The 26,385-nt window shown below is 33.9% G+C and overlaps 2 protein-coding genes across 3 annotated transcripts in view; one reads left to right on the top strand and one right to left on the bottom strand.

Annotated features, from left to right (window-relative positions):
- The first annotated feature begins 1,735 nt into the window (after positions 1–1,735).
- The window catches only part of ec (ubiquitin specific peptidase echinus), a 140,161-nt gene continuing 115,511 nt past the window's right edge, over positions 1,736–26,385 (top strand). For both annotated transcript variants that reach the window (XM_076534022.1, XM_076534021.1), the window contains exon 1: positions 1,736–2,145. The gene's annotated coding sequence lies outside the window, so the exon portion shown is untranslated. The remainder of the gene's footprint in view (positions 2,146–26,385) is intronic.
- Positions 19,812–22,045, bottom strand: LOC143264857 (uncharacterized). The gene is made up of 3 exons (XM_076533829.1): positions 20,957–22,045; positions 20,170–20,363; positions 19,812–20,114 (listed from the first exon to the last, which is right to left on the bottom strand). Exons 1-3 carry the CDS (start codon positions 21,678–21,680, stop codon positions 20,055–20,057), a joined length of 978 nt encoding a protein of 325 aa, XP_076389944.1. The 5' UTR covers positions 21,681–22,045; the 3' UTR covers positions 19,812–20,054.

The raw sequence follows: 26,385 nt of genomic DNA, 5'->3' as shown, positions 1-26,385 counted from the left end.
TTTGCTCACTGATTATCCGTTATTTGGAAAGCTGATTTTTATCATAATTATCCGAAATGGGTTAATGAAAACGTAACCGGTATTCGATTACCGGATCCAGTTTACACACATGCGATATCCGCTCTAGTTTGGAAAGCTGCATATCAAAGTAGCACACTTGTACCTGTTCGGTTAATAATGTTATCAATCATTCAGTAAAATGCTAATTGATTGCCAATGATCTGTAAAAAGCGACATTCCTTTTCGGTATCATATTTGGAAGTATCTGTGAAACCGATCAAAAAACATTATCCATTGAAGGCCTAATTATCGAGTATTAAATGAAATGAAGGTGTCGTTAACTATTCTACAAGCTTCGCCGTTATTGGCCAATTAAAATCTGCTTGCATGACTTATCAGTTTAATCTTAAATAAACTTAAATGCCGATGGGCTATTTATAATATCTTATAGGCCGACATTTCTATCTATAAGGATTTTATTACGCTGTTAGCAATTCTATTTGTAATAACTTCGTTTTTATTTGTGAGGATGGCTTCTTCGATGTTTCATTCTTGGGATATTTTGTTTTTCTAAGCTTGGAGATTTGGGGATTTTGGAGTCTCAGGATTAGGGAATTTGGAAATTAAATTGGCATTTTGGGGATTTGGAGATTTGAGAGTTTGGCAATTTGGTCATTTGGAAATTTGGACATTTGGAGATTTGGTCATTTGGAGATTTGGTCATTTAAAGATTTGGAGATTTGAGAGGTTGGAAATTTTGAGATTTGGTCATTTGAAGCTTTGGTCATTTGGAGATTTGGTTTTTTAGAGATTTGGTCTTTTAGAGATTTGGTCATTTGGAGATTTGATCATTTGGAGATTTGGAGATTTGAGAGTTTGGCAATTTGGAAATTTGATCATTTGGAGATTTGGTCATTTAGAGATTTGGTCATTTGGCCATTTGGTCATTTAGAAATTTAGAAATTTGGAGATTTGGAGATTTGAGAGTTTGGTCATTTGGATATTTGGAGATTTGAGAGTTTGGTCAGTTGGTTATTTGGAGATTTGAGAGTTTGGTCAGTTGGTTATTTGGAGATTTGAGAGTTTAGTCATTTGGTTATTTGGAGATTTGAGAGTTTGGTCATTTGGTCATTTGGAAATTTGGAGAGTTGGTCACTTGGTCAATTGGTCATTTGATCATTCGGTTATTTGGAATGTTGCAATATTATCCTCTTCCCGTACTTTGACGAATCTGACTCGTGACGCACTTACAACTCAAATGTGCCAAACCTTCCTCAAATTTTGAATACTCTTCAACTTGAAATTTTAGTCCAGCTATAAGTTACATTATCAATGATCCCTAAATATAAAATAGTTACATTTTAATTTTCTTTATTCGTTTGAATGTTACAGTCCTAGTTAGTCTTGACTGACGCATCTGTTAAATAAATGGCACATTAAATGTTGAAAGTGTCCTAACTGTCCCAAACTTGTACCAAGACCTCCCAAATTTTCCCAAAATGACCTCAAAAACCAATGTCCCAAATTTGGTGAAAAGCCCCCAGCCCGCAGTGTCGTTTTATCGTCGATGCGTTACAATCAGCGTCCTCGGAGCGGGTTTCGTCGACGATAAGAGTCGTCGGCGCATATACCTGAGGACGGTGAGCAGCCAATGAAAGAGCCGGTTCGGCGTCGACCATCTTGCGCGGCTCCGCTTTCGAGTGTCGGAGTCGCGTGGCGGCGAGGTTCGGCTTCGGCTTGCAGTGTACGCCGACTGGCGAGCCGTGACTGACTCTGTTCTGTGCCTCGTGTGTCTCGTGCCTTTTCATTCCCGACCGCATCGTCCGTGCCTTTTCTTTCCTCGCCGTTGAAAAAACAACGTCGGGAACGGTGACCGTTCAATTCCACCGGGACAGTGTTTCGATCCCGTTCGATGTGACTCGTCTTCGCTGTCAACGGTTCTACCTCGATCTTCCCGATCTCGCGTGTTTCTTTTGGACAACTCGAAATCGGTGAACGCGTTTTTCGGGGTCTTTTGGCGCGAACGGTTTGAAAGGGATTTATTTTTAACGAGCAACTGGTGTGATCGAAGTGATCGTGGACCACGAGTGACGTTCGGACTTTTTGGAGATACTTTTGGCGGATTTTGAAGAGCGACTTTTGAAGGTAGGTGAAGTTAGTGGTCAAGTGATTGAGTATGTTTGGTAGCGATATCTGTGGTGTCATATTGCTGAGATTCTTGATGTTTGGATCGAGGGATTGGGACTTTGAGATTTTGGGTCTTGGTTGTTTTGAATTTTTAGGACTTTGATGGGACATTGATACTTTGCGATTTTGGTACTTATGAATTTTTAGGACTTTGATGAGACATTGATTCTTTGCAATGTTAGTAGTTTTGAATTTTTAGGACTTTGATGGAACCTTGATTTCTTGGCATTTTGGTAGTTATGAATTTTTGGGACTTTGTTGGCACCTTGATACTTTTGAGATTTTGGGATTTTGTTACTTAACAGTTTTAGGACTTTAATGGTGCCTTAGTACTTTAGGATTTTGGTACTTAAGAATGTTAAGACTTTGATAGGACCTTGTTACCTTAGAACTTGTAGAGTTTCAAATTTTAAGCAAATGAAAGTTCATCATTTTGGACCTTTGAGTCTTTGAGAATCCTGTGACATTGGATTTTAGAATTTTGGAACTTTAGTATTCAAAAATTCTTAAGTCTTCTAATAATTAAAGAATGATGTACTACAATCAACTTATTAACATAAAACCTCCATAATTACTTTTTCGTCCATAAAGTTTCCTCTCATGAACCTTCCCTATTACCATCATTTTTTCAATCTCCCAAAAATAGTACCAGTATATTTATACAATACTGACAGTGAAATATGTTTTAACAATTTTCCTCAATTGACTGTACTCCAATAAGTTTTAAAATTTACTGGGCGTACATTAACACCTCCCACATTTATTAATAGACTCCGAAGAGCGTGCACATACGCCTTTCTCGGTCAAAGGGTTAAAGAGAATAAACGTCCTGTAAAGCGTGCGTATCTTTGCGCAAGCATCTGCAATCATAAATGTCATTAATATCATTTAATATTAATATTCAAACTCGTGTCATCTACGGAGGACGACACTGTCGATTAATATTATTTAACTGCGCAAAACTGTGTACATACAAAGTGTCGAATTTAAATCAATATATTTTATTTGCACTATTAAAAGTAGGAAACCATAAATATTGAAGATTCGTATAATTTCAGAATTTTTTACTGTCATTAAAATATATTATACATGGAACATATTGGCTTCAGTTTTTTGTACTTTTAATGACAATGAAGGCAATGTAGATAATTAGTAAATTGTAATGTGGACTATTTTAGAAATGAATAATTGTGTTTATTTAGTAGTTAAATTATATGAAATGCAGGAATAATTTACAATAGTCAAATTGTTTGAATTTCTAAAAAATTTCAATTTAATTTATATTTTAATTGGCATGCTTTACTACCATATTATCTCATTATAACATGTACTCATTATATCATCGTTTCTTTTTTTTAAGGAATTGAGTGCAATTTATTTTATTACATATAATTGCTACAATTATTAGTCAAAACATATTATATATAATTACTTAAATTTTTCCCCGAAATCTATTTTTACGTAATTAGTAAAATTCTTCCCCGAAATCTATTTTTATATAATTACCATAATTTTTACTCGAAATCTATCTTTACATAATTACCATAATTTTTACTCCAAATCTATCTTTACATAATTACCATAATTTTTACTCGAAATCTATCTTTACATAATTACCATAATTTTCACTGGAAACGTACTCCATATAATTACCAAAATTTGTCAAAAGTCCCTCCAAAATTTCTTTTCAAAATTTAATTCCAGTCTTGAAGTCCGTTTCAAACTTTTATCCGAAACACCGTATGTATAAAAAAACTTGTTGCGTCGTTAAAATGTATTCATTGTCGTTGATTAGCGACGCACGAGGCGCGAAAAAAAGAATTACATTAGGCCGAGTATTTCACGTTGACAAACGTCCTTCGTTACGCTACGTGGCACTGACATCTTTGCCATAAAGAAACCGTGTCGCACAAACGACGCGCAATTGCGACTAGTATTTGGTACAGGAGGACGATTTTATTCGATTTAACCTTGCACTTTCGCCAAGGTACCCTGGATGGTTGCTTTATTGCGTCTCTTGTATACCCTGTGTTTCTCATTTATTTTTCGCTGGATACTATTCGATAAGGATCTTATGACACTGTGCTATCAGCTTTGTCTCAGCATGGATTCGGTCATCGCCCTTTGTGTGTCATTGTTACCGCCATTATCTTTACTGTAATTTGATGTTCTACACGTGTTGACCTTGTTGGGTTTTGACACGACTGTAGTGTAAATGGATTCGTGGAGACGCGTGGGATTTTCTTTGTTATTTATTTGGGGGTTGATTGAGATTGAAGGTGAAGGAAGTTGTGTGTTTCATTGTATTATTAGTTTAGTGTTTTACTAAATTGTTATAGTAATATTTTGGTCATTTGGAGATTTGGTCATATGGAAATTTGGACATTTGGACATTTGGAGATTTGGACATTTGGAGATTTGGAGATTTGGAGATTTGGATATTTGGAAATTTAGAGATTCGAGAGTTTGGTCATTTGGTCATTTGGAAATTTTGAGAGTTGGTCAAAATTAACTGTTTTGTTAATTGCATCGTTTACTGAATTTACTATTTTACTGTACTAATATTTTAATATTTTAGTATGACACTGTATTACTATTTCACTAGTAATACTAGGAAGTTGAGAAATTAAGAAGTTGGGGAATTAGGAAGTTGGGGAATTAGGAAGTTGGGGAATTAAGAAGTTGGGGAATTAGGAAGTTGGGGAATTAAGAAGTTGGGGAATTAGGAAGTTGGGAAACTAGAAAGTTAGGGAATTAGGAAATTAGGAAATTGGGCAGTTGGGAAATTAGGAAGTTGAGAATTAGAAAATTGGGGAATTGGGAAATTAATATTTTAGTATGACACTGTATTACAATTTCACTAATATACATATAATTCTATTATAATTTACACTGTACTATACTATAGTATTTATAGTATTTATACTATTTAAACTATTTATACTATTTGTTTTATTTACACTGTTTATACTATTAATACTATTTAAACTATTTATACTATTTGTTTTATTTACACTGTTTATACTATTAATACTATTTATACTATTTATAATATTTATACCATTTATACTATTAATACTATAATTTCACAGTGTCACTCTTTTACATTTTATCATTTCTACCAGTACATTACCATTCTACTATTTCACTACTCCATCATATTTCATTATTTCACTGCTTCTAAACAAACAATTTTTTTCCTAATATTTTTTCCTCATGCTATTTAAATAAGTGGCTATTTAAACCCGTCTAAATTGATCTGACCAAAAGTAGCAATTTATTTCTTGATTTTTTAAATTCCTATTTTATCCTGTTAATAGACTGCCAATGTTTATAAACAAGTTATAATTTTTATATAATATTTTGTTTCTTAATGTAAACAGCTGTATAATTATTTTTTGTATTTTGAATTCATATAATAATTTTTAATGAACGTTTATTTTTTGTTTCATATTTTATTTCGTATGCTTATGTTACATTTTATATTGCATATTAATGTTAGATTTTATATTTCATATTACATGTTAACATTATATTTTCAATTTTGTTGTACATGTTTATGTTACATTTTGTTCTTCATATTACATGTTCACTATTTATGTTATATTTTATATTTGAGATACGTGTAAAACCCTTCACATAAATTAGTTAACACAGGAACGCATAAACGTGATTATTTTCTTCGCACATCAACGCATGTCATAGAAAGAGAGAATTATTTCTGAAAAAGAAAATAATTGTCGACAATGGTGTCTCAAAGCGGCTGCGTTTTTAACTTTTTCTCTTTTTGCTCCATTGTTAAGCGACGAATTTCGTCAGCAAAGGGATTCGAAAGACCCACACGTCATTGTCTCTCGACGGGAACAATGAACCATTTACCATGTTCGACACTGCATCTTTTTTTCATTTTATGTCGTGTGTGAATACGAAACGCGCATGGCGAAAACTTCCAAAGGCTTCTACGAGCGCTTCTATCTGCATATGATGCATCTGTTTATACATAAGTCCGCATAACCGCGAGTCTATGAATCATGTGTGATAATAACACACGTAACTTATCCTTATGCAAATAAGCGTTCAACAATTTAACACGATAATCGCGAAATGTACTACTTGTCGGAAGAACTATTTTATTCTATATTGCGTGACGGTGGCATGTTAGGATTCTCTAGGGAAAACGAGCAACAGATGTAAGGAGTTTAGGGATTTAGAATTTTTACAAATTCTATAGTTTAGAATTTGAGTTCCGAATTTTCGAATTTTCAAATTTTTAAATTTTCAAATTTTCAAATTTTCAAATTTTCAAATTTTCAAATTTTCAAATTCTCATATTTTCAAATTCTCAAATTTTCAAAATTCCCCAGTTTCTTAATTTTCCAATTTCTCAATTTCCCAACTTCCTAATTTCCTAATTTCCTAATTCCCTAACTTTCTAGTTTTCCAGCTTCCTAATTCCCCAACTTCTTAATTCCCCAACTTCCTAATTTCCCAATTTCCTAATTCCCCAACTTATTAATTCCCCAACTTTCTAATTTCCCAATTTCTTAATTCTCCAAATCCTTAATTTCCCAACTTCCTAATTTCCCAATTTCCTTATTCCCCAACTTTCTAATTTCCCAACTTTCTAATTCCCCAACTTACTAATTCCCCATCTTCCTAATCCCCTAACTCCCTAGTTTCCCAATTTTCAAATTTCCAAATTTTTAAATTCAGAAATTTCCTTACGTAATTACAGTTCCCTCATAAATATATCCACTATCGTCAAAAATAGGAAATAATTTAAATAACTTTGAAGATCATTACCATTAAAATAAATAATAATGTCCACGTGCTTACTATCTCTAAAAAGATAAGACTATTGTTCAAAGCATGTTTGAACCATCAAAAAACAAAAATAACGTTTTACTACAACAATTTGTACTCAATTTGTAAAATTTCCTTGAGCAACGTTTTAATAACACAGCAAGAATTCCACTGGAAGAAATATTCAAACACAAAATGAAAATTCTTATGAATCATTTATTACAAAACTTTAATTGATACTCGACGCTATGATACGTTTCACGTGGACGCTGCTGTTGCGAAAGAAATTTCAAAGATCGTTTATTTACGGTCTATACACTGACTTTTCATGGTCGCGTTAAATAACGTTCGACATCAGGTTCAGCTAATTTATTCGGTTATCTAGTTTTCATCAGTGACAGGAAGCCTGTAGACTCGTACGTTGGAATTTAATCACGTGTATACTTTCTGTGACTTTACAAGTGTTTACTACTCTTTATTTCTGTTTACTTTTTATCGTAAACTAGAGATGTAAGTGGCTTACAAGCAATAATTTGAATTTGATTGAATCGCTATCATTTATTATATTTAATATGCGTGAAGTCTAGACGGTGTTATAGATTTTCATACTTTGTGAAAGTTGTAGTAAGAGAAGGTTGTATTAGTAGTTTTATTATTGTGCTAGTTTTAACTTCATTTGGGTTAGTTCACTAATAACATGTTTATTAATAACATTACTTCATTAATAACATGTAAATATGTAGGCAGACATACGATTTATATTATGACATATTGAGTGTATGAACGTATCAAATATTTTCAGAAGGTGATTTGGTTTTGGTATGATTTGAAGTGTGTATTTAAAGTTAGTAGTTTTATCATTGTGCTGGTTTTAACTTCATTTGGGTTAGTTCACTAATAACATGTTTATTAATAACATTACTTCATTAATAACATGTGAATATGTAGGTAGACATATGATTTATATTATGACATATTGAGTGTATGAACGTATCAAATATTTTCAGAAGGTGATTTGGTTTTGGTATGATTTGAAGTGTGTATTTTAAGTTAGTAGTTTTATCATTGTGCTGGTTTTAACTTCATTTGGGTTAGTTCACTAATAAAATGTTTATTAATAACATTACTTCATTAATAACATGTGAATATGTAGGTAGACATATGATTTATATTATGACATATTGAGTGTATGAACATATCAAATATTCTCAGAAGGTGATTTGGTTTTGGTATGATTTGAAGTGTGTATTTTAATCTACAATAAATAGTTGAATATATTGTGTCACATTTGTGATAGATGTACTGAAACATATAACAGCGGCAATTAGTGACAGAGAAATAATTATTTATATAGAATTCATCAAACTTAGAGATGCTACCTCAGCAGCTATCAGCAGCAAAAGTATCTTCCAGTAGTTACCTTCAGGGGACTTAACATTTATATTGTATCATGTTATGTATTATTACATTATATTGTACATACATCATATAGTCATATACACTCTCAAACTATGTTACACACAATACGAAATAATGAACCCGATAATCTTCCTCATTTGACCAAACTTAAATCTGCAAATCATGCAGCCAAGTCCACAAGTTGCACTAAAAAGCGCTAAAATTGCGTGCTGACAGTATCGCATACATTTACAGCAAATTTGATCCACATTAATCATTTCCATCTCTGTCGCATCATTTTCACCACCATTACCCTCTATTTGCTCCCTCGCTCCGGTTTCAATTTCGTCGTTCTGCTGACTCGGTCCGCGCCCATCCTTGGCTTCCTCTCTCGTGTTTCTTCGTCTTTGCATGCCCTCTCTGCAACACGGCCATAAATATTTATACATCCGTTACCTTTTCGTCCTTTTAACACCGCGGGCCATAGTTTCATCTTCTTCATTACCCTGTCGTAAGTTTTTTCTTATTCATATCCGCCTCTCGCGACCGTTTTCCTTTACGTACTCACAGTTTCATACGCTTTCAGCCGCTGCCTCCTTTGGCTCGCCATTTTTTCTAACGTGAATATTCACGCGACCCATATTCTTCTTTTCCCTTTATCTTCTTTTTCGCCTGTCCCTACGTTCGTCTTTCATGTTTCGAGCTGCGTTTGCAACTTTGCGTTTCGTGTTCGCCAAAAGCTTCTCTTCAGACGGGAAAACGTTGCTACGCCATCTTTGAGGCCTTCTTAAATTATGCTCGTATGGACGCTGCTTTTATCGCTTTTATGGAGATTCGTGAGGGTTTTTACATGATTTGTGGGGATGATTTAACTAGGGAGTTGGAAAATGGTGTTTGAGACGATTTATGATTTGGGGATTTTGGAATTTTTAGGCTTTGAGGTTGAGGAGTTTGGGACTTGGGATTGTGAAAGATTGAAGTTTTTGGGGATTTTGGGACTTCAAGGTTTTAGGGAATTTGGGAACTTGGGATTGTGGAAATTAAAGATTTCTGGAAGTTTTGAGACTTTGGGGTTTAAAGAGATTTTGGGGCTTTGCGATTTTGAAATTTCTAGGTTTAGGAGTTTGGAACTTGAAATTGTAGAAGTTTAAGGTGTTTGGAGGTTTTGGAACCTTGGGGTTTTAGGGAACTTAGAAACTTTAACATGGTGGAAAGAGGCTTTTGGAGATTTTGGGACTTCTAGGTTTTTTATGGACTTTGAGACTTGGATTTATGGAATTTTAAGGTTTTTGAAGATTTTGGAACTTGGAGGTTTTAGGAGACTTTGGGACTTGGTGTTTCCTAAGTTTCAGAGTATTTTCGGACTTTAAGTCTTCTTATTTATGGAAGATTAAAGTTCTTGTTGGTTTTGAGATTTTAATATTTTAGGACTACAACGTTTCAACAAATTTTGAGATTTAACATTTGAAACTGTTAAAACTTTTGAAATTTTAGAAGATCTTCTAACTTTAGAATTTTTTAATTTTGCAGTTCTAAGACATTTTGCAATTTTGTATTTTAGAACCTTGAAACTTTAGGGTTTCAGGACCCGTACTTAAAAAATCTAAGGTCATCTCCAACGTCTTTCACCATAAGAGTCAATTTCCACAATGGTGGTCAACCACGTCGCGTGAAATGTGTACACACGTACACACGTGTGTATGTACATACCTTTGTCCGTTCTATTTTTCAAATAGGGCCGTGACTCAACACACCGTGACTTACGAGATTGTTTTTGGGCAAAGAATCTCGCGCGAAGCCCTCTATTCTGTACTTTGTCGAGGTCCCTCGTTGTGAGATGCCCACCCACGCATCGCCCCGGGCTGCCACTGTGTATACAGGGTGTTAAGAAAATGCATCGATCGTCGCATGTTCAGACACGTGAAGACCACAGACGTGGGGTAGGTCCAGGGTGATTTTAATCCGCGATATTATTCAGCTGCTTCGAGCTGTCGGTGAACGCTTCGGACAAGTCATCTTGTGTTAAGACAAAAGATGACTTAACTGGTAACCAAAAATGATTTGTACCAAAAAATGCCTGGTAATAAAAATGATTGAGGACAACAAATATTGAAGGTTGATTGCTTAATTGAAACAGAAGAAGTCGACGATACTTCATTAAATATTACTTATTGTTAGTTGACCGTTCAATATTCTGTTCATGTTTGCAGATAGACAAGTTCACAAGCTACCATGTTCTCATTTCATCAAAAATCTATAAATATGTAAATTGTGAGATTATCAAGAATTCTCAAGTTTTTAGGCTAGAAGGTTATTAGAAATCTTTAAATTTGTAGGTTCTAAGATTATCAGGAAGGTAAGGAGATTTATTGAATCTTCAATTGGGATGTAGGACTGAAAGTCAAACTTTAGTTATGGTCAAGTGTACAGTATTCTAAATTTACAAATTATCAAAGATCCTCAAGTTTACAAATTATTAAAGATCCTCACATTTACAAACTATCAAAGATCCTCAAGTTTATAAATTATCAAAGATCCTCAAATTTGAAAATTATCAAAGATCCTCAAATTTGAAAATTATCAAAGATCCTCAAATTTGAAAATGATCAAAGATCCTCAAGTTTATATATTATCAAAGATCCTCAAATTTGAAAATGATCAAGGATCCTCAAGTTTACAAATTATCAAAGATCCTCAGGTTTACAAATTATCAAAGATCCTCAAGTTTACAAATTATCAATGATCCTCAAGTTTACAAATTATCAAAGATTCTCAAGTTTATATATTATCAAAGATCCTCAAATTTGAAAATTAACAAAGATCCTCAGATTTGAAAATGATCAGAGATTCTCAAGTTAACAAATTATCAAAGATCCTCAAGTTTATATATTGTCAAAGATCCTCAAATTTGAAAATCAACAAAGATCCTCAGATTTGAAAATGATCAAAGATCCTCAAGTTTAAAAATGATCAAAGATCCTCAAATTTGAAAATTATCAAAGATCCTCAAATTTGAAAATGATCAAAGATCCTCAAGTTTATATATTATCAAAGATCCTCAAATTTGAAAATGATCAAGGATCCTCAAGTTTAAAAATGATCAAAGATCCTCAGATTTGAAAATGATCAAAGATCCTCAAATTTGAAAATGATCAAAGATCCTCAAGTTTAAAAATGATCAAAGATCCTCAAATTTGAAAATTAACAAAGATCCTCAGATTTGAAAATGATCAAAGATCCTCAAGTTTAAAAATGATCAAAGATCCTCAAATTTGAAAATTATCAAAGATCCTCAAATTTGAAAATTATCAAAGATCCTCAAGTTTATATATTATCAAAGATCCTCAAATTTGAAAATGATCAAGGATCCTCAAATTTGAAAATGATCAAAGATCCTCAAGTTTATATATTATCAAAGATCCTCAAATTTGAAAATGATCAAGGATCCTCAAGTTTAAAAATGATCAAAGATCCTCAGATTTGAAAATGATCAAAGATCCTCAAATTTGAAAATGATCAAAGATCCTCAAGTTTAAAAATGATCAAAGATCCTCAAATTTGAAAATTATCAAAGATCCTCAAATTTGAAAATGATCAAAGATCCTCAAGTTTATATATTATCAAAGATCCTCAAATTTGAAAATGATCAAAGATCTTCACATTTACAAATTATCAAAGATCCTCAAACTTCCAAATCACCAAAAGTCCTCAAATTACCAAATTAAGAAAAGACCCTTTCTCCTCCACAAACTATTAACGACCTCATACTAATTTCAAACGAACAGCACACACGAAAATCTTTACGACGAAATTCCGTGTTGCACGAACGTTTGCGATTCAATTCAGACCAGCTGCGTGTTCCACAACTTCGTCGTTGTTCCAACTGCGTGCGTATATATACGCATGACCGACTATGTACCGAGATTTATGATCCTTCGTGCTTAGGAAAGGAATTAACGTTTCGATACGTTCACTTCCTTTTTCCCAGCCATGTGACATTTTGGACAGATTATCGAAACCGTGAATTTCAATCTCGCTGTCCTTTGATCGCGGATCGTGAACGACGAGATAATCGAACCTTCAGGCGATGATTTTTCATTTTCCACAAAGTGATCGCGATTGAAACGGTGAGAGTGGAGATATGCACGAACTGTTCCAGATTCGATGAAAGTTCTTTCATCGATCGATTGTTACGAATTTCTGCTGCGTGTAAGTGAGATGTACCGTGAAACATTTACGCGAATGGAGTGAAATAATGCTTGTACATTGGAGGACTTTTACTGTAATTGGTTAGATAGTTTTTGTCTAACTTTTTATTGAGAAAGTGTAAAAAATGGAGAAATTAGATATTAGGTAGTTTTTATGAATCTTAATAATATGTGGTTTGTATAAAAAGATTAAATATTAAATGATTTTTATAAAATTATCCATAGAAAGAAATGAAATAATATTTAGTTTTTATAGAATCATGTGAAGAGATTAAATATTAAATATTTCTTACAAAAATATTAAATGATAAATAATTTTAAAGAGTTAAATATTACATAGTTCTAAAATTATTTTAAAAATGCAAAACGTTAAATAATTTTCAAAATAATTCAATATTAAAATTTTGTTGCAACACTATACATAACTGACTGAAACAAATTTTTATTATTCATGTTGAGTTAAATATTAAGTGTGACTTAATATAAAAATTTGAGGGAATAAAGCGATATTTTATTCCACCATATTTAAATTTCAAATCTGTATCGAGTTTACGAATTTACGATATCCAGAATTTTATGAATGAGGACAGCTATAAAATATTTTCCGAATTTACGTCACGTTTACAGACCGGGTTTTATAAAGTATTCACACTTGACAAAATATTTTCCGAGGCGTCCTTACTTAGTTATGCCAGCATCAAAATAGAGGGTAGGTTATATTACGGTACGAGGATACGTATGGGGGATTTATGTTCCACATAAGTATGCACTTGATACTTCGCCATGATATGTACGTACTTTGCGAAAGGGGTCGTGTGGTATATATTAAAACTTTTCATATCACTTCAGTGCCATAAAACGTGCTGATGTTGTTCTGTCTTTAAAGTATACCCAACCAGTTATTATTTTAATATCTTCTTTTATCTTCATATTCTTTACATTCTTTTATTTTCAGTTACATTAAAACAAATTTTACTTAATTTGTACACAACAGAAAATTAAATAAATTTTTTTTAAAGACACTGCTCTTTATTTATTTACCTTATTTACAGTTACGAAGTTAGGTTAGGTTAGCTTTTCATTAGGGTTCTCAAAAATGTATAAAACATATGCCATCAAAATTATCAAATCAATTAAAAGTAACTCACAATGAATTTTTGAACTGTAAAATAAAAATTGCAAATAAAGGAATGAACAAGATCCATCCAAAAAATTTTACACGAAAAATCTTGCTAATTAGCAAAGAAACAGGAACTGATTTTCTGTCGTGTAACTCCTGAACTTTCTCGCGATGCAAAAACATCGACAAAGATCCAAGTGTTTCAATCCACTCGACTGTCTCTCTCTCTTTCACTGGCTCCCGCGATTTTAATCGACGCGTTGTCGATGCTTTTTTCGTCGAAGGCCATGAATGAAGTTTCTATGGGTTTCACTGGCTCGCTCGTTTCATTCACACGTTAACGTAATGCATTTAACTTGCGTATCGATACGCCATTTGTTTCCTGCTAGCATGCCGCTGAATGTACTCTGTTTCCTGTTGCTCTTATATAAAGTTCTTTTTATCGAACGCGATCGCTTTTAGATCGTCGAATCACCTCTAATCGTTTACTGTAATTTCCGATGACAAAACAACATACTTTGTGAAGATGACAAATTGTAAATTTTTTGTACAGATATTACTACTATTTTTTTGTAATACATTTTAACGTTTAACGTGTATTTTAGATACTAGAATATATGGATCTAGAAAACTTCTAAATCTCATTCATTTTGGTATTTCTCAGTTGTAATATATTTGAATTTCTTTATGTTCAGAGACTGATATCTTTTGATTATGATATTTCTAGGTTCTTAATATCCCTAGATTTCAATATCCTTAAGTTCAGAAACCTCTAAATTCAGAAATTCCTTGATCCAAAACTTCCTAGATAGGAAAATCCCTAGATCTAAGACTCCCTAGATCCAAAACTTCTTAGATAGAAAAATCCATAGATCACAAAATTCTTAGATTTAGAAATTCCTCGATCACAAAATCCATAGATCACAGAAGACCTGGATCCCACAATCCCTAGATTGAGAAATCCCTCGATTAAAAAATCCCTAGGTCCCGAATCCCTGGATCCCCAAATCCCTAGATCCCAAAATCCCTAAATCCTAAAATTCCCAAATCCCAAAATCCCTAAATCCTGAAATTCCCAAATCCCAAAATACCCAAATTCCAAAATTCCCAAATCCCTAAATCCTAAAATTCCCAAATCCCAAAATACCCAAATTCCTAAATTCCCAAATCCCAAAATCCTAAATTCCCAAATCCCAAAATCCTAAAATCCCTAGATCCCAAAATACCCAAATCTCAAAATCCCGAAATCTCCACATTCTAATATCCCTAGATATCAATATCTCTACATTCCAATATTCCTAGATACCAATATCTCTACATTCCAATGTCCCCAGATTCCGATATCTCGAGTTCGAATAATCGATAAAATATTACCAGACGTTTACTTTTTTTCCTATCGCAAAACTCTTGTCATGAATGTCCTGTCGTTGAAAGCAAAGCAATGCGATCTATCAGATACAGTTAGATTCTGGGGATAATTAGGCTCATTAGCCACGCGAATTCGCCTTGAAATATTGAGCCGACAAGCGAGGAAAATTCCTGTGGGGAAAGTTAAACACCGTGGCCTATATAGCTCAACAAAACTTTCTTTGTGTCTTATTGTCTCACGTTATAGAAAACTCTTTTCCCCCTGTCTTCCCTTGTTACGCGCTTTGTTTGGTGTTCATATCATCCGTGAGATTCAACAATAGCCAGAGAAATTAGCCGCTAATGTAACTCCTTAACAGTATACGCGTCTTTCCACGAACACGTCGCAGCGACATGACACGGTGATCTTGAACATAACGCGCACTTCGTGACACTTTGTGTTCGATGCTCGCAAATGTGTATCTGTACATTCTCAATAATCTTAGAACGTCGATATTGGCTATTCATAAGCTAATTCGACGTGTTTTTTGGGAGTGCATTCTTTTGGGACACGGTTTTTATTAGCGGAGGTAAAAGGTGGCTTTGTTCGGTGCTGTTCTTTTGACACATGTGGGCTTTTGGAGGTTTGAGTGTCTGAATCGGTCTTTTGTTATGGTTGATGCTGGCGACGGTAAATTTGGAAACGATTGATTTTGTTTTTGGGATTTAGGGATTTGGGGATTTGGGGATTTGGGGATTTGGGGATTTGGGGATTTGGGGATTTGGGGATTTGGGATTTTGGAATTTTGGAATTTTGGAATTTTGGAATTTTGGAATTTTGGAATTTTGGGATTTTGGAAGCTTGGGATTTTTGAAGCTTGGAATTTTTGAAGCGTGGAATTGTGAAAGCTTGAAATTATGGAAGCTTGGAATTGTGGAAGCTTGGAATTGTGGAAGCTTGGAATTGTGGAAGCTTGGAATTGTGGAAGCTTGGAATTGTGGAAGCTTGGAATTTTGGAAGCTTGGAATTGTGGAAGCTTGGGATTTTGGAAGCTTAGAATTTTGCAAGCTTGAAATTGTGGAAGCTTGGGATTTTGAAAGCTGGGAATTTGGGAAGCTTGGGATTTTGGAAGCTTAGGATTTTGGAAGCTTGGAACCTTGCAAGCTTGGGATTTTGGAAGCTTGGAATTTTTGAAGCTTGGAATTGTGGAAGCTTGGGCTTTTGGAAGCTTAGGATTTTGGAAGCTTGGAATTTTGGATGCTTAGAATTTTGCAAGCTTGGAATTTTGGAAGCTGGGAATTTGGGAAGCTTGGGATTTTGGAAGCTTAGGATTTTGGAAGCTTGGAACCTTGGAAGCTTGGAATTTTGGAAACTTGGAACCTTGGAAGCTTGGAATTTTGAAAGGTTGGAATTTTGGGATCTTGTGACATCATACTTAAATTTTACAACTTAAACCCAAAATTTACATACTTGTCTACTAAAATGTCATATATGTTATCATATGCGAAACAACAAAAATATACGGATAATATCAATGATCGTATAACGATTTAATTAATCAAGTACGAATAAAAAGAACAACCCGATCGACACGTCGATCAACGAAGGACATCAAGTTAACCGAAAGACCGTACAGGAAGTGCCGTCTGGTACGGTGGCTTTTCGCTTCACTGATTTCCTGTTTCTTCCATCGAGGTCTTCTTTTTCTTTTGCGGCAACGACACGTACTCTTCTACTCGCCGCATCTTCCTTCCAACGTTTTCTCTTACGGACGATAATCATGTCCTTTTGCACACACGTGTAACACTGGTAGGCAGAGACGACGAGAATTATGTGGAATGTGTGGAGTATTCTGCACTTCTGACTTTATGCGTGAAAAAGTATTTGGAAACTTTGAATAATTTCACTGATTTTTAGTGAAGGCAGGATTTCATACTTTTGGATAGTCACATTTTTAATTTTTACGTTCATAAATTTTTAAATTTGTAAACTTTGAGGAAATAAATTTTCAAATTTTTAAATTTATAGGTGTGTAAAATTTGCATAGTTTTGGATATCTGAATTTTCAAATTTTTACATTCATGAGTGTGTAAATGAGCAATTTTTTGGATATGTAAATTTTAGAATTTTTACATTCATATATGTGCAATTTTACAAATTTTGAGATATGTAAATTTTAGAATTTTTACATTCATATATGTGCAATTTTACAAATTTTGAGGTATGTAAATTTTAGAATTTTTACATTCATATATGTGCAATTTTACAAATTTTGAGATATGTAAATTTTAGAATTTTTACATTCATATGTGTTCAAATTTTTAAAGTTTTGGAAACGTAAATTTTAGAATTTTTACATTCATAAGTATGCAAAACTTGCAAATTTTTGAACACCTAAATTTTCAAAATATTAATTCCCTAAATTCCCAAACCCCACATTTCTCAAATCCTTGAAATTTTCCAAATTAACCACAAGTTTTCCGATTACCATAAAACTTACAAGAGAACAAAATTAACATTCCTCCATCACTAAAAAACGACAAGTAATAATTAAATCTGCCTTTACATAAAAAGTAAAAGTGCAAAAGTAGCAAGAAACAAGATTAGTACACATTTTCTCCACAAATTATACAAGAAACAGTTCGACTAACATCAAAAAACCGAACCCAGAGCTATTTACTCGTACAAGAAATCGAGCGATGCAAAGAAGCCTTAAACCTTAAACCATCGGCTCCGAGGCTTCTTATTTGTTGCGTGTACCGCTCGCAACATCTCGAAGGAAAAAAGAAAAGGGAATTCTTCGATGAAGTAGCTACCAGATTAAAAGACCGTATCCTCAAATTCAATTAACCGGAACGACGCGGATCGCCTTCGTGTAAACAGGACGTCGTTTGTCAAATTGAAAATGAATCTGATTTCATAGCCTGTGCTTCTGCGCGATTACGAATTCCTTTCGCGATGCGTTTTCTATGTTCTAAGCTTTAACGATTCATGGATGAAAGGATCTGTCGACAGGAATGGTCGAACAAATTATTACAGGAAGAGTTAGAGTTTTTAAGCTTGAACGTTTGAAAATTTGGAGATTTTTAATGTTTAATTTTGGTAGGATTTAAGGTTGATAGAATGTCGCCATTTTTGTTTACGGCATTTGTACGGATGCCGCCATTTTGTAAGAGTGAAATAATTCCTTAAATATTAAGACTTCATAATTTTTTAGATATTCTCTTCCTACATCTTCGTTTTATCTTTTAAAATTTATCTAATTTATTATCAATAATAATTCTAGTTACACTTATGTGTAGTTTTCCAAAAATGCATATATCATAGGTGAAAATATTAATACCTAATTTGTAGTGTATTGTACTCACTATATATTGATATTTATACAATAAATTAATGTTCGTATTAACATGATCATATTCACTCAATATATCAATGTTCATATATCACATATGTTACATATGTTACTTATAATTATTATATTATATTATATGAGTGCTCACATATTATTATGCACATCAATGTATTCTATGAACATTAACATATGAATATGAAGATTAACATATGATATGAATTGTTATATATGAATGTTACATATGTCACTTAATATGTCACATGTAAAAATTCATATCATATGTTAATGTTCATATTCACATGTTAGTGTTCATATAATATAATTGTTACATATGAATGTTACATGTGCCACGTAATATGTCACATGTAAAAATTCATATCATATGTTAATGTTCATATTCATATGTAGTGTTCATATAATATAATTGTTACGTATGAATATTACATATGTCACTTAATATGTCACCTGTAAAAATTCATATCATATGTTAATGTTCATATTCATATGTTAGTGTTCATATAATATAATTGTTACGTATGAATATTACATATGTCACTTAATATGTCACATGTAAAAATTCATATCATATGTTAATGTTCATATTCATATGTAGTGTTCATATAATATAATTGTTACGTATGAATATTACATATGTCACTTAATATGTCACATGTAAAAATTCATATCATATGTTAATGTTCATATTCATATGTTAGTGTTCATATAATACATCGACGTGCATAATGACATATGAGCATCCCTCGTGGTAATTTCGTCTCCGCCATTTTGTCTGCGTGACACTACTTCTACATGGCACTACAATAACTCCTTAAATAGTAAAACTCTATAATTCCTTAAATCTTGTTCTACACTTTCATGTTTCCTATTGAAACCCATCTAACTCTCCTTCAACAGCAACCCTAATTAACACCCATACACACCCCCTCCCCAAAGGCCATCCACCTCAAAATATTGATACCTAATTTCTAGTCCACTCTTTTCCGACAATATACATTCTTCCCAAAATTCCAAATCTGACCTCGTTCTCAAAGGAATTGAGAACAGAGTTGAATTTTTCGAGAACTTTGAGATCTTTCGCATGCAAGCAGCATACTTACCCCATGTACCAGTAATGCGTTAACAATCGAAGCTTCGGAAGAAATCCGCGCGGTATGCCGAGCAAGATTATGGTTGAAGCTCTTTTTTTACTCGGTTTTTTCTCAGCCAGTCTGGCAGATACAAAGTGCACGTAGTTATTCGGTCGAGCACACGCGTGCTCGCACGTAAGCACGACCCTCCATCGACTTATGCACTCGGCGGACGTGGCCGAATTTGCATACAGAGAGTGCAATGAATTCGCAACTTTGCGACTCTGACACCCAGCTTCTCTTCTCTGCCTTACAAATGCGTTGTAAATTGGCAGCGCTGTTTTTTTCGAATCCACGTATCGGTAGAGCAATTTCGATTATCGTTTCTACTTTCTCGCGGTAGAGGATTTTAATAACTGAGTGTAAATTATATTCTGTAATTTACTGTGTATTTTATTGCGTAATTGATACTGTAATTTTGGTCAAAGAAAAATTCTTTTTATAAATGTTATGAAATATATGTAAAATTTGTTCGTTGTGGACTTTTTTAAACGTCGACATCGGCGAGGGTTTTATTAGGAAAGAGATACCGACATCTTAGAATCTCCTGCAATTAAAAAGAGTGTAAAGCTTGTAAAATTGATGGTGAGTTGCAAACGAACCTGGAAATTTTTACGAAATTCGGTGGAGAACGAGATGTAAATGATTGCGAAAATAATTGGAAACGTCTTCGCCATAAAATAGAGCACTTCTCGTCGGCTGTCTGTGCAACATAACGCTTTGGGCTCTATGAAATTGATCGCCCTGGCGATTCGATATGGTGCTCGAATCAGGAAAAAAAAGATTGCTATGATCACTGTGGGAAAGATCTTTCTAAATCTTTTGTTATCTCTTCTTCAAATAATATAGATTTAATTCAATCAATAACATTTGGAATTTAATATTATTCTAATGAAACATTGTACTGGGGTATGATTTATGTATCGTGAAATGGAAAAGGAAAATCTGAAGTTTGAATAAAAAATTGATACTTGAAATTATTTAAGTAATTTGAATGTTCGAAATATTTGATGTGTTTGGAAATTTGAATATATTGAATAGTTGGATTTCAATTATTTCAAGTATTTCAATTCTTCAATATTTGAACTTTTTAATCGTTCAGCTTGCAATTCTTAAATTTCTAAATCTTTAAGTCCCAAATTTCCAATCACATCCAATTAAATTCTTTCATTTCTAAATTCCTGTATTCTTAAATGGTCTTTCCGAATACTTAAATTAAATAATTTTCATCTTTGCAACTATCTAAATATTCAAATTTCAAAATTATCCAACTACTTCAATTATTGAAAGTTCTATCAAACACATATCTCCCATAACATATCCCCATATTATACGAGGATCCCACTTTTCCATCCACGATACCAAAACTACCCCTAAAACTTCACTCACCCAACAAAGCGAAGTGCCTCAACTCCTTCCACCGCCACGACCCTTCGATATACTTCAATATTATCAATTCATAAATGACCAAATAATCAAGCACGACGAATACGGTGAAGGGCAAAATGGTGAACATAAAAGTTTCCCAAACATACATATCGGCCATGTCACCCTCAAAAAAGTCGTATATATGTAGACCCAAGGCGATCGATATAGTACACGCGACCCACACCAGGAAGATCGCTTTGATGGTAGTATAGCGCCTCAGGAGTACATGTCCAAACGGTGTATATTCCTCGAAGATGTTAACATACTGCATGAACTTCAAGATCGCGATCGTAATCACCGATACGTCGAAATTGATCAAGCATACGTAGTCCATATTTAGCATCATGTTTACGTCGAAGAACCAACGAAGTACTTCTTCGAGAGGTTCCATCAGGATGAGCAAGTTAGAGCACGCCATGCTCACGATGTACAGATTCGAGGACGTTCTCATGGACGATCTCGAGAAGATCACTATGATGATCAAGAGATTCAGACTGCCTCCAAGTGACAGAAATACCAGATTCATGATCCGAGCGTGGGCTATGGGAATACTTGAGGCGATGACGTTAATTTTCGTGGGACTTGTTGACTTGGGACTGGTGGAAATGGTCGGGAAAGGATGGTCCAAAGCGTCCATGTGCTCGAAGGTATAGTGCACGATGCGTGGCTGCATTGTCGGTTCCATTTTTGATATCTTATGGCGTTAATTTTGTCATACAAATATCGTGCTTGACATGGTCAAATACTTTTAACTGAACTAAACTAAATTACTTTTCAATAGTTTTACGTTTTAGTTTCACTTCGAAGGTGTAACACTGTTTCACTGTTTGTTGGAAATTTAGTTTAGTTTGTAGGAGAAGTTTTATTTGGAGATTTGTGAGATTATGTCACTGGAAATTTGATTATTTGCGGACGGATTTTTAGCTCGACGTGTTGTATTCACAAACAGAAACGAACTGCAGATACTGGACAACTAGGCTCTGTCAGAGCTTTTTCTATCACACCCCATCCCATTTGGGGATTTAATGTTCTATGTGGATAACTGTAACATTGACACGCACGCAATTTTTTCATTTTAGTAAGTGCTTGTACATTGATGCGCATTGTAGGCTTTTCTGGGGAAAATGACTGGGCAGGTTTTGTTGCTAATTTATATGGTCAGCTTTCGAATTTATAGTTGTGGATTTGGGATATGTGAATATGTGGATATGTAAGTATGTGGATATGTGAATATGTGGATATGTGGATATGTGAATATGTGAATATGTGGATATGTGAATATGTGGATATGTGAATATGTGGATATATGAATATGTGTATATGTGCATATGTGGATATGTGAATATGTGGATATGTGAGTATGTGGATATGTGAATATGTGAAAATGTGGATATGTGAATATGTGGATGTGTGAATATGTGAATATGTGGACATGTGGATATGAGGATATCTGCATATGTGGATATGTGGTTTTCAAGGTTTGACGATTTGACATTTTAAGGATCTGAAAATTTCAAATTTTGACAATTCAGTGATTTCAAGTTTGAGGTTATGTATATTTAAAATTTTACAAATTTGATACCCTACCAAATTAATCATTTAGTAATTTCAAGATTTGAGGATTTGAAAGTCTGACTAATAAATACATCCATATTTAAATTTGCGAATTTGAACACATACAAATTACACAATTTAATTCTCTAAAAATTTAGAATCTTAAAAAGTCCAGAAATTTAAAAATCCATAAACTAGAAAATAAAACAAAATGCACGAAGTTTCCTACAACAAGCAATAACTCATATCTGCCTCAGAAGTAGCACAAGAAAATGTCAGCGATTCGTTTCTTTCAATCCAGCATATCCTTTGTTCAGCAAAGCAACCGAGACAGTTTATCATTGCATAAAATCTGTTTAAAGGTTTCTAGGTGCATAATGGACGAAACAGTCGACAAGAAAGAAACGATTACTCGCAGCGTGGTTTCTTGAGCGTATAAATTTAACGATAAATCTATCAGGGCCAAACACTGACCGATATTGCACTCATGGCCATTTGCCAGCCTCTTCTCTTGCATCTCCCGTTGCATTATGCAGCTGAACGTGAGGCTGCATCACTCTGTCTCTTTCTTTCATGATTTATTCGTGCTACAACTATTTTCGTCATTGGTAGTCGGCTCTCTGCTCAGATCTCAGAACGAAATCGTCCGTCCGTGATGTCATGGTCAAGGGTTCCTTCGTTATTATGTTCCTTCTGGTGAAAGGGAACTATCTCGCATCTGTTGTCTCGTTAAAATAGTGATGCTAATGTTGATGAAGGAGATAATGAGTTATTTGAATTTTAGTTTGGTTTAATTTAGGATTTAGGCTTGGTGGAAATTTTTAGATTTTTAAATTCATAAGTTTTCCATTTTCAAATATTGAAATGGGGAAATTTCCAAGCCCCCAAATTTCCAAATCCCCAAATTCACAATTTCCCAAATTTCCAAATCCCCAAATTCTCAATTTCTCAAATTTCCACGCCCCCAAATTTCCAAATTCTTAATTTCCCAAATTTCTACGCCTCCAAATTCTCAATTTTCCAAATTTCCACGCCCCCAAATTTCCAAATCCCCAAATTCTCAATTTCCCAAATTTCCACGCCTCCAAATTTCCAAACCCCCAAATTTTCAATTTCCCAAATTTCCAAATCCCCAAATTCTCAATTTTCCAAATTTCCACGCCCCCAAATTCTCAATTTCCCAAATTTCCAAATCCCCAAATTCTCAATTTCCCAAATTTCCACGCCTCCAAATTTCCAAACCCCCAAATTTTCAAATCCCCAGATTCTCAATTTTCCAAATTTCCACGTCTCCAAATTCTCAATTTCCCAAATTTCCAAATCCCCAAATTCTCAATTTCCAAATTTCCACGCCCCCAAATTTTCAATTTCCCAAATTTCCAAATCCCCAAATTTCCACGCCCCCAAATTTCCAAGCTCTCAAGTTTCCAAATTCCAAACCTTGAATCTCAAAATTTCCCATATCCCCAAATCACTCAGATCCCCTTCATTCTATCCTATCAAACATTTTGCATTTCTCTGGCGCCTGCACTTAAAACTGTACTTTCCCAAACAATCCTCCATAAATTAATAGCACACCTACAAGATAAAAGATAAATAAAATAACCGTACAGAATCCCACAAAGAATTTATATTCTTCATATTATCCAGAGGTTCAAACCGTTACCCGTCAATTTTCGCACACTCTTCTCACCTTTCCGCTAGAAAAAGAACCTACTCCATATTATTGCCGATAATCACAGAAGCAATCTTCTTTCTGAAAATTACAAAGTTCGCTTTGCTGTTCCGTGCGTTTCGACGATGCCTCTCGAGTTCGCACTTTCATCCTTGGGCCAGGTGTGTGGTTCAGTTTTGTGGGTTCACCTATGCTTTTTTTCTTGTGGTTCTCGTTCGTCGAGATCGGGTTAGTCGTGGAGGAGGGTGCAAGGGCCAAATAAGTGCAGTGGCAGGGCCAGGGTCAGGGCCACAACCGGTTTAATGGTTAGCCATCATTACAACGTAACTCATAGTGACCCTGAGGCTTTGGACAGCAGGGTAATCAAGCGATTGTATTATCATCCCCAACACCACATTCCTTAAGGCTAAAACACGTTTACACTTGTTCAATTTTGTGCTATTAATTATTTAGGGGAGAGGTGATAGGAAGGTGTTTGAGCGGAAGCAATTTTGTTAATAAAATTTGTGGATTGTAAGACTGTTGCAATTGTAAGTGTTCATATTCATTTAATATATCAATGTTCACATGTCACATATGTTACATGTGTCACTTATAAATATTAATATATGATATGAATTTTTACATGTGACATACTATGTTACATATGTCACTAAGTAACATGTTACATTCATATCATATGTTAATGTTCATATTCATATGTGAACATTCATATAATACATCGACGTGCATAATGATATGTAAGCACTCATATGTATAAAATACAAATGTAACTTGTGCATATATATTGTTCACATATGTATTGCACATATGCATCATATGTACATATTATACATATGTTTTGCACATGTACATATACGTGTAATAATTGGACATAATATATTGTATTATATTGTGCATACATATATAATGTACATATACATTGTACGTATATATTGTACATGTATGTTGTACATATGCATATGTGCATATGCAAATAAATGGACATAATAAATTGTATTATATTGTGCATATATGTGCTGTATGTGTACATTGTACGTATATATTGCACATAAATATTGTTTTTATATATTGTACATTCATATTGTACATATATGTTGTTCATATATGTTGTACATTTATGTTGTACATTTATGTTGTACATATGTACATATACATGTATTATAAAAATTATTAAAATTGATTTTATGCAAACGCAATAATGATGCATCAAAAAGATGAAGATACATATCATTAGTCCTTGGAATGAAATTGTCGGCGAATTTCGAAGAAAGCGACACGCGTCGTACAAGACAGCATCTAAGTAGGAGTACGCGATACTGCAAAAGAAAGATTTATCGCGAGTGGACCGCGTTACCGCAACCTCGTGCTCCTGCGGCCATTTTACTCTTGCTTGGTCCTCTTGTCAAGGGGCCCCATGATATTTTACGCATGACCGGTTCGACGAGTTTTTCCCGAAGACCGCAATCGCGATGCGCGACCGGCCAACATTTGATACTTGGCAGCGCAGGTGCATCGTGCAATGAAAAAGAAAGAGAAAAAAAGAAGAGAAAAATCAAAAGTTCGTACAACCCCTCGAAAACGTTGCTGCAATCTCCAGAGGGATCCAGAGAGAACACGCGAGGCTTGTACGAAATTGGTACTGTTGCCCTCGTTTATTTCGACTAGTTTCAGAACCATATAATTATTTAGGAGATTTGATTGGTTTGTAGAAAATTTTGTTTTTGGGCAGAACTGTTTTGGGCAAGTGGGATGTTTTTTATTTTTGGGAAGAGTTGCCTTTTGTTCATATATTTGTGAATTAAAATTGGTAGTAAGATGAATAGAAAGTTTGAGAAATTAGAACTTTTGAGGGTTTTGAGTAGGTAGGATGATTGATTATGTCAAGAAAATTGTGTGGATTTGTATAATAGAAATTTCAAAAATGAGATACGAATTTTTTTATTAATACTAAAATATGAAGGTGAAATCATCCTCTGTGAAGTTTGCATTACTCAAGTTTATTATGGGTTAAATATAATTAATTATTTAATTATTAATGGTTGCATATCAAGATATGGTAACCCAACAGATATTTTGTATTATTACATTTTGTATTTTGAATGTTTTATTCTTGGCAAAATATATTAAACATAAAAGTGCTCGTAATATTTACAACTCA

Source organism: Megachile rotundata, chromosome 7, assembly GCF_050947335.1.
Source record: "Megachile rotundata isolate GNS110a chromosome 7, iyMegRotu1, whole genome shotgun sequence".
NCBI classification, from domain to species: Eukaryota; Metazoa; Arthropoda; class Insecta; order Hymenoptera; family Megachilidae; genus Megachile; species Megachile rotundata.
The sequence above is the reverse complement of the archived record's forward strand: the minus strand, read 5'-3'. Positions and strand labels throughout refer to the sequence as shown.

Bases quoted from the DNA above. Each gene is read 5' to 3' on its own strand.
- LOC143264857 (XM_076533829.1), bottom strand. From the start codon at position 21,680: ATGGAACCGACAATGCAGCCACGCATCGTGCACTATACCTTCGAGCAC. The intron at 20,364-20,956 runs GTGAGTGAAGTT...TCTTTCCCACAG, and splicing joins GAGGCACTTCGCTTTGTTGG to TGATCATAGCAATCTTTTTT. The intron at 20,115-20,169 runs GTTCGTTTGCAA...TTTTAATTGCAG, and splicing joins AATTTCGTAAAAATTTCCAG to GAGATTCTAAGATGTCGGTA.